Raw genomic sequence first — 9,283 nt, 5'->3', positions numbered from 1 at the left:
ATCTAGAGTTCACGTGATTGTTTATTGTGAGATGGTAATCACACAAAAGCATATCTTCTTTAATCTCCAGTCCACGTTTTGATCTCAAAGTTAGATGCTATTCTCTATATGTGATTTCAACTGGAGAACATGATAATTTTTTTAATATATTATTGTCAGTTTCTGTAATTTACATTTTAAATGAAAAAAGATATTTTTTTATCAAGATAATGGCGCCCAAACAAGCACATATTGTCAGTTTCTGTAATTTACATTTTAATTGTATGACGTTTGTTACAATAATGTACCAAACATTCCTTTATATTGCTTCTGTTGCAATATAGATTGTAATATACTAGTTTGTCATCAGATCTATCTATTTATTCATCATGGCAACCGGGCAACTATTCTCCCGAACTACACAAGCATTGTTTTACAACTACAAGCAACTGCCCATCCAGCGGATGCTTGATTTCGACTTTCTTTGTGGTATATATTGGCTCTATATCTTATTATTCATTCAGACATGCTAGAGAAAATTATAAAATGGTCTTGATATTTGTCTTATTATTAATGGAAGCTCAAATTTTCTATTCATAGGAAGGGAAACACCATCAGTAGCTGGAATAATTAATCCTGGCTCTGAGGGATTTCAGAAGCTCTTTTTTGGTCAGGAAGAAATTGCAATCCCAGTTCATGCTAGGTATGTGAATCTGTTGCTTGTCCGTCTCTTAATACAGACTGTCCTTTTCCTACTTTAAGTTTGGTTTTGAAACTGGTCATTGAGGAGTGATATTTTTTCATCATCATAACACACCAGTGAATACAAAGGAACCATCCTGTATTGTATTTGTAATGAAATTCTTGTTTGTCCAAGTGTAATGTGTTGATAGTTGAATGTTGGGTTATTTTGCAGCATTGAAGCAGCTTGTGCTGCACATCCTACTGCCGATGTCTTCATCAATTTTGCATCATTTAGAAGGTCAGTAAATAATTTACTATTACTTTGAGCCTATGGCATCTTAATTAACAGTACATGAGGACAATGAAAAAGGTTTAATTTAAATGCAGTGCTGCCGCATCGTCCATGTCTGCTTTGAAGCAACCAACAGTTAGAGTTGTTGCTATAATTGCTGAAGGAGTACCCGAATCAGACACTAAGCAGTTGATTGCGTATGCCAGGGCAAACAATAAGGTGAAAGTTGAAACGAAACTGAAACCAAAATCAACGCAACGGTTGAATAGAATAACCTGGACTCACTTTAATCTCCTGATATTATAGGTTGTTATTGGTCCAGCCACTGTCGGAGGCATTCAAGCCGGTGCATTTAAGATTGGTGACACAGCTGGAACAATTGACAATATAATTCACTGCAAGCTCTACAGGCCCGGATCTGTTGGATTTGTTTCTAAATCTGTATGTGTTACATTACCATCATCATCATCTTTCTTATATTCTTTTACTACTGTGATTATTATTTATTTATTTTAAAATAGTCTTGTCCGGGAACCCCCTCATGTATAAGGATCTCTAAGATTAGTTCAAGATGTCTTGTGCTCCTTTATTTTTACTTTTAGATGTCAAATTTGATACTTTTTTATTCTTCACTGTCTTATAACCAGAGTAAGATTCGACAAGTTGGAGCTAATTCAACTTCAAAATAGCTGTTGCACGAAATTTCATAATTATCCCATGAGATTAATACAAATTATGTGTTTTTCCTGTATATGGATCTTAACTTCATCTAATAACTCGATTAGTATAATCTCTAGGCATTCTCTTCTAACCATTTTTAGGCTTTAGTTGGTTCAGTATGTATAGATAGATGGTAAAACCACATGTAGGTGCTAGTGCAACAGCACAAATTGGAATGGACTTGTATTGCAATTCTGTGGGTTCACTCAGACACCATATTTTGGTCAGCATCTCAGTCTGATCTTTGATTTCACAGTGGAAATGATGACATTGTGATCATAACTATGGTGAAGCATAGGTTGTTAACTTGCTTAATAGCTTTTGTTAGCATTCATTGCCAGCTTTCCCCATCCTCTTTACCGTTGATAAATAATGGCAATGGTTATATCTTTATCTAAGGCAACAGTTTTACTTGAAACTGATTTTGTTTAATGTTAAGAGTACAAAGGTCTATGGAAAATCTGTGTGTTATTGCTTTTGGCTGGGTATTTGATGATTCTGAGAGAAGATAACCTTCTAAACTGCAGGGTGGAATGTCCAACGAATTATACAACACTATTGCCCGTGTATCTGATGGAATTTATGAAGGTAATACCAGGTTTATATGCTACTAATTTCAATATTTTGATGCTGGTGCTGAGTTATTTTTATTTTGTTTTGCTATAGGCATTGCCATTGGAGGAGATGTTTTCCCTGGTTCCACTCTTTCTGATCATGTTTTGCGGTTTAACAATATACCACAGGTAAAATTTTCGCTTTCAGGTTGGTGAGTTACAAAAGAGTATTTAGAAAGCGTGTATAACTGATGGGAATTAGTATACAAACCTGGAATTACATTGAACCTCACCTCAGGTTAAAATGATAGTAGTACTTGGGGAGCTTGGTGGCCGAGATGAGTATTCCCTAGTTGAAGCCCTAAAACAAGGAAAAGTAACAAAACCAGTTGTTGCCTGGGTTAGTGGAACCTGTGCAAGACTCTTCAAATCTGAAGTGCAATTTGGTCATGCTGTATGTCACTGCTCCCTTTTCTTTGACTAATTTATAAATTAAATCATTCATCAGAAGGACAGCACTCTTAATTCCATTGGCACTTTTGTGTATCAGGGAGCTAAGAGTGGTGGTGAGATGGAGTCTGCCCAAGCAAAAAATCAGGCACTACAGGATGCTGGAGCTGTTGTTCCCACTTCGTATGAAGCTTTGGAAGCTGCAATTAAAGAGACATTTGATAAATTGGTCAGTTTGCATGTATCATGAAATCTATCTTTGATTGATTATTCTACCCTCTCCTTTTCCCCATAAGTTGGCAATGCTTTAAACAAGTCTTGTTTTATTTCCGTTATTAGCTATAAATATTGTGGTTGGCTTATTATTTGGTAGGTTGAAGAAGGAAAGATCACGCCAGTGAAGGAGATTACTCCTCCACCAATCCCTGAGGACCTAAACTCTGCAATCAAGAGTGGAAAAGTCCGAGCTCCTACTCATATCATTTCCACCATTTCTGATGACAGAGGTATGTTGGGAACCACTAATGATTTTGTGGCTTAGACGCTTGAGTACAACAGAACTAAATTTTCTTCCAAAATTTTCCAAAGGTGAGGAGCCATGCTATGCTGGTGTACCCATGTCTTCCATTATCGAAAAAGGTTTTGGTGTGGGTGATGTTATCTCTCTTTTGTGGTTTAAACGCAGCCTTCCACGTTACTGTACTCAATTTATTGAGGTAGGGTTTTCAATACAGCAGAGCTATTCTTGAGTGTTTGCTCTGGCTTTCTTCTTTATGCATCTCTTGAGCCATGTTCAAGCTTTTCTTTAGGTGATTCATTGTGGTGCCAGTTCTCCATTTAGATATTTGTCGCTAAAGAACACTGTTGATAATATCTTTCTGACTTCTATCTTGCTGGTAACTTACATTGGTCAGATCTGCATCATGCTATGTGCCGACCATGGTCCCTGTGTCTCAGGTGCTCACAATACTATTGTGACAGCAAGGGCTGGAAAGGACCTAGTTTCCAGTCTTGTATCAGGTAAATACATGCCTTTCTCCATTTTGAAGCAGGCTTGGCAGGGTGACCATAGATGTTAGCAATGTCTTGATGTGGTTAGTAATTCATGAGCTTCTGAAACAGGTTTGCTTACAATTGGTCCTCGATTTGGAGGTGCCATTGATGATGCTGCTCGCTACTTCAAGGATGCTCATGATAGGGTATGATTAATAAAATTTTTAGAGGAAGGGGAATCAACATATTTCAGGGGGAGGGGGAATTTATAGACGCACCTTTACTCCTTTCTATAATACTACAACATTTGAAAAGAATCTAACATGCAGTAGTATACTTTGTGTTACCACAGGGCCTTACACCTTATGAATTTGTAGAAAATATGAAGAAGAAGGGCATTCGTGTGCCAGGAATAGGGCACAGGTATCATAATACTGTCTGTTAATTTATTAAGCAATAATTGGTTTCTCTGTAGTTGTATATAACCTGTATACTTGGCACTGGTGAGATCAAGTTGTAGAAGTAATTGTAACCTCTTGATGAGGCTTCACTTTTCTTTGAAATATATCTGAATATCTTAATTTTTGTTTTTTGTGTAAAAGGATCAAGAATCGTGACAACAAGGATAAGAGAGTTGAACTGCTACAGAAGTTTGCACGGACTCATTTTCCTTCCGTGAAATACATGGAATATGCTGTTCAAGTTGAAGCCTACACCCTTACAAAGGCAAATAATCTAGTTCTTAATGTAGACGGTGCGATTGGGTCCCTTTTCTTAGATCTTCTTGCTGGTAGTGGAATGTTCACCAAGCAAGAGATTGATGAAATTGTGGAGATCGGTTATCTGAATGGTCTCTTTGTGCTGGCACGCTCCATCGGTCTGATTGGGTGAGTTTTATTAATTTAAATATGCACATTTCTCTTCAAGAGCACAGTTTTGCGCCTTTTATGGCCCTTTTATGCACAATTCTTTTATGCACAATTGATTGAGTTCCACTTCAGTTAGCTGGTCCTCAGTCACATGCTGTCTATACCTGATTGGATGATCTTGTTTGAATCAATTGATCTATCTCAATCCAGCATCTACCCCCTAAAAATATAAAAAACACTGTGGCTTGTTCTCATTGGTTGTTCCTTAATTTTATATTTTCAGGCACACCTTTGACCAAAAGAGATTGAAGCAGCCGCTCTACCGCCACCCATGGGAGGATGTTCTCTACACAAAGTGAGTGTGTTTTTTATTGCTTAGCTGGAAGAACTTTGCCATGAGGAAGGAATTTGGGTCTGAATTATATGCTGGAGTGAATCTTTCTTTTATAGCTGTTAGACTAGTGAGTGTTGTACGATCTATTATTGGTGGCATTTCGTCTTCCATTCTTAAAGTAGTATTAAAAATTCATAAAGCAAGAACGAACTCAATTCAATTTATAATCAATTTTAAGAATTTCTCTTGATGAATCTGATCTCTCTTCTGCTGTGGCTTCAAAAGGAATTGATCATTAAGTTCCGCAATTTTGAGAACTTGAGCATTTAGTGTTTGTTTTTGGTAGCCACAATTTTTATGCCCAATTAATGGAAGGTTGGGTACTCCATAGTCCATACTCCATAGATAGACTTGAAATTTTGAATAATGTGTGGCCAATCTTCTTATCCACACCAGAGACCCTTGTGGCCTTGTCCCCTTCAGTGTTGTACCACTAATATGTACTATTCCAAGTTTGTTGTTATACATACAATATATCATTTTTCTGAACAAAATAACTTTTACCTGTTGACAATGATATTTCAACTGAAAATAAAGATAAATATTAAATTAATCACTTGCATCTCTCTCTAAATTATCTTTTTCAAGTAATGAACTAACTAATTTTCTTAGTTGGTTGATAGACAGGATATTAACTCTATGAATCAATAGACATTGCTTATCCCTTTCAAGCTTATAGTATTATCTGCACACAAAAAAACAAAGACTTGTGTTTAGGGAAACACTAATTCTATTAGTACTAGATATATTGGGAACTCTATTTATTCTTTATTCATTCACTTTTTACACCGTTAAATTTAGAAGGTAGTAGTATCCAGGACTAGGTAGATACTAATTTAATATAATGGGTTAAATACGATTTTGGTCCCTAAAACAGATGTTAAAAATTTTTTTCGTCTTCAATCTTTTTTTGCTTATAAAAAAGTTTGATTTAGAATCATCTTTTTTATCAAAATTTTAATTTTTATTTCCAAATTATTTTTAACTAAAAAATATAAAATAAAAGAAAAAAAACGGGTTAAAGGGAAAGGGGGAAGGGAATCACGTTTTGGGGGGTGGAGGGAAGAAGATGGAGAAGGGAAGGGGAAGGGAATCCGCCGCCGCTGCTCCTCGCCGCCGTCGCTGCTCCTCGTCGTTCGGTCCTCGCCGCTGGATCTCGCTGCTGCTCCTCTTCCTCGTTCGACGTCGACGCTAGCAGCTCTGTGTGGGTCAACGTCGCACGCCGCTCGCCGTTTTTACTCTTCCTCCTTGCTCAGTCGTAGGTCCGCCGTTGCTCCTCATCCTCCTTGTCGGTCACTTGCCGCTGTGCTTCGGGTCCTCACCACTGTGCTTCCTAAAGTTCCAATTCTTCTATTTCTTCTGTTAATTATATTGTTGAATTTTTTTTATTTGCGAGTTTGTTGATGTTTCTGTTTCTTTTGTTGTTTTTCTTCCGATTCCATTATTCATTGTTGTTGTTCTTCTGCTTCTAGTTATTTTTTTTAATGTTTATTACATTATTTTATTATTGTTGCTTCTACTTTTGCTTCTGCTTCTAGTTAATTTTGGGGAAGAAGGGAAAAGATATTTTAGTCAAATTGACGATTTTAAAATCAAGTTAAATTTTAGGGACGAATTCGAATGCAAAAAAAAAAGTTAGAGACGAAAAAAGTTTTCAGCCCCTACCTTAAGGACCAAAATCGTACTTAACTCTCAATATTATTGATTAACAAAATTGTAATCAGATTCCACTTTTTTGGCTAATTTGTAATTTAAGAAAAACATTTGGTGAAGAGTAGAATTAAATGGAAAGTGAAGAACATGTACATTACACATGAATTGATTTTGGGACTTTTTTTTCCTTTACTAAAAAAGTAATATTCACTCTTAACTATAGTATTAGCCGCGCCGGTAAGAGGAGACATGGATTTGAAACAAGATTGTGCATATATTTTTTTTTTCTTTTGGTTTGTCTTATACTAAATTTCTTTCTCTTGAAAGTAACGAAGATCAAATTTAAGATCTGTTGGGAATAGAAAATCTATTGTGAAATCACTTACGTCAAAAGCTTAAAACCAATAAAATTAAATATATAAATCAATTTTGACAGTAATATTATAATATAGTTATTCTATTGGTTGATTGGATATTTGGTTCAATCAAATTACGAGGAGAACTCTTTACAAATTATCAGACAAGAGAGAGCAAATAAAAGTATTATTTCCACTATTTTACTAATGTAACCTTATGTGTAAACACTAACAATGTCATAGTAATGCTATAGTGATAAAAGGGTTGGCATATTAAATATTAATAATATAGTCTAAGAGAGTCATATTTTGATAATTAACTCTCAAAAAGTAATGGAAATAAAATTCTTTAGCCTTCAACCTTTAGCCAAAAGGATGCTAAATGAGGCTCTTATTAGTAGTTGTATCTAAATTTTACCAGCTGTGCTAACGACTTAACACAGATTTGGAGAGTATTCAAAATCGGTGTTATTCTGAAACTAATGCACCGAAGTCTTTTAGCCTTTATTTCAGCGTTTAAGTATCTGAATTTCTTAGCAACTATAAAAAAAACTGTGATCAAGGTAAACATCATTTTTAGCTTTTGACAATATTTCTCTCTTTATGTATTAAAATATTGTTCCATTGTATCGTCATAAACGCCTATGCTCCGATTTGTTAGATCAAACAATTACTATATGAAATTAAAAGTTATGGCTATTAATTAAGATTTAAATAAATTTTTTGTTACATTAGCAGCTGTCATATATTCCTTTTATTTATTTTTTTTCTTGCGAACATATATTCTACTTTGATTCTTACTCATTTATATCACTGTCAAGACAAAGTGCAGCCACGTGAACAACATTCTTCCATTGGCTTAAATCATCTCACACAAGAGCCCCCACCCGTCCTGTCATTTTTGCAAGCACTTTTTTCTTTTTTTTCCCACATGGCCCATCACAATTCAAGCATCTATTGGTGTTGAAAATTAATGTGACATGTTGTCTTTGAAAACTTTAAAAAGTTGATATGGCCATGGGGATTATTAAAGTTCTTTTTGTTATTATTAATTCCATATATGTGATTTCAATAAGTTATGAAAGGATTGGAGAGTTATCTCTATCTAAGACAAGCTCCACGAGGATCACTCTAATCATGTCTCACCATGATTGTTATGTGATTTTAATAGTTTTGGGACCTTGGATATGATCGCTTCACATCATGTAATATTAATAAAGGTAAACTACTTATTATATTCGAAAATCTTTATGATTAAATAATATTTCACACCATGTTTTTAATTTGTTATCTTTTGAAGTCTTTTAATAAATACTAAATGAGGAATGCTAGGGGCCAGTAATTTGGTGTTTTATAACCATTAATTGGCTATCAATAGTGTTTTTAATGGTGTGAGATTAGTGAAAAATCATTCACTTTTGTTTTGATGGTTAAGTGCTGGCCAAAAAACACAAAAATTGCTGGCCTCCTAGACTTTTTCATACTAAATTGGTACTTGAAATATTTTGACATTGACAAAATAGTACTGACTTTTGTTATTGACAAAATAGCTCTTGAAAGATTTTAAAATTGACAAAATCACTCAACCGTGAAAGGATGACGTCACAGAAAACGCTAATTCGATGATGGCAGAGAGCTCCAGCGAGGTTTCCAACGACCTTCTTCTTCGTGTTCGCTGCTTCTTCTTCTTTAACATGCCGTTGCATTCCCTTCCAACATGGCAGCTGAAGAAGAAAACCGCCATGGTACACCGCTGCACCTCGCCCGCGTTCTTCGTGTTTGCTACTTCTTCTTCTTCAACACACCGCTGTGTCCCTTTTCGCGTCCCCTTCTGCCATGGCAGTACCTCGCCGCATTCTCGTGTTTGCCGCTTCTTCTTCAACACGTTTCCGCATCCCCTCTGCCATGGCAGCACCTTGCCGCTGCGTCCCCTTCTACCATGGCAAAGAAGAAGCGTCCCCTCCGCCATGGTAGTACCTCGCCGCTGCATCCCCTTCCGTCAACGTTGCTGGAGCTCTCTGTCATCATTGGAGCTCTCTTCCAATGACCACATCAACATTTTTGTTCACTGTGACATCATCTTTTTAATAGTTGGGTGATTTTGTCAAATTTTAAAATCTTTTAAGAACTATTATATCAACAACAAAAATTATGTACCATTTTATCAGTACAAAATTTTTCAAATACCAATTTAATATTTATCTCAATAAAAAAATTGATTATTTTAATATGTAAAATTGTAACTTATCTCGATCTTTTATTATAATTTTTTTCAAACTTTGAGCATATTGGCAAACTTGTCCTTAATTATCATTTGATCAATCTAAAATTTTTCAAGA

General features: G+C 35.5%; 1 protein-coding gene across 1 annotated transcript; it reads left to right on the top strand.

Moving 5' to 3' along the window:
• LOC107638976 (ATP-citrate synthase beta chain protein 1) lies at positions 350-5,180 on the top strand. Its single transcript, XM_016342376.2, has 16 exons — positions 350-468; positions 580-682; positions 896-961; positions 1,051-1,174; positions 1,262-1,396; positions 2,203-2,263; positions 2,342-2,418; positions 2,528-2,683; positions 2,780-2,908; positions 3,053-3,185; positions 3,268-3,395; positions 3,594-3,699; positions 3,802-3,878; positions 4,025-4,095; positions 4,275-4,559; positions 4,825-5,180. The coding sequence occupies exons 1-16, from the start codon at positions 369-371 to the stop codon at positions 4,898-4,900; spliced, it is 1,827 nt and encodes a 608-aa protein (XP_016197862.1). The 5' UTR covers positions 350-368; the 3' UTR covers positions 4,901-5,180.

Source organism: Arachis ipaensis, chromosome B04 (genome assembly GCF_000816755.2).
Source record: "Arachis ipaensis cultivar K30076 chromosome B04, Araip1.1, whole genome shotgun sequence".
NCBI classification, from domain to species: domain Eukaryota; kingdom Viridiplantae; phylum Streptophyta; class Magnoliopsida; order Fabales; family Fabaceae; genus Arachis; species Arachis ipaensis.
This window is presented reverse-complemented; position numbering and strand designations above follow the sequence as displayed.

Excerpts from the sequence above, each read along its gene's own strand:
- LOC107638976 (XM_016342376.2), top strand. The coding sequence starts at position 369 with ATGGCAACCGGGCAACTATTCTCCCGAACTACACAAGCATTGTTTTAC. Across the intron at positions 683-895 it reads GCAATCCCAGTTCATGCTAG|CATTGAAGCAGCTTGTGCTG; the intron begins GTATGTGAATCT and ends GTTATTTTGCAG. Across the intron at positions 2,684-2,779 it reads AAGTGCAATTTGGTCATGCT|GGAGCTAAGAGTGGTGGTGA; the intron begins GTATGTCACTGC and ends TTTGTGTATCAG.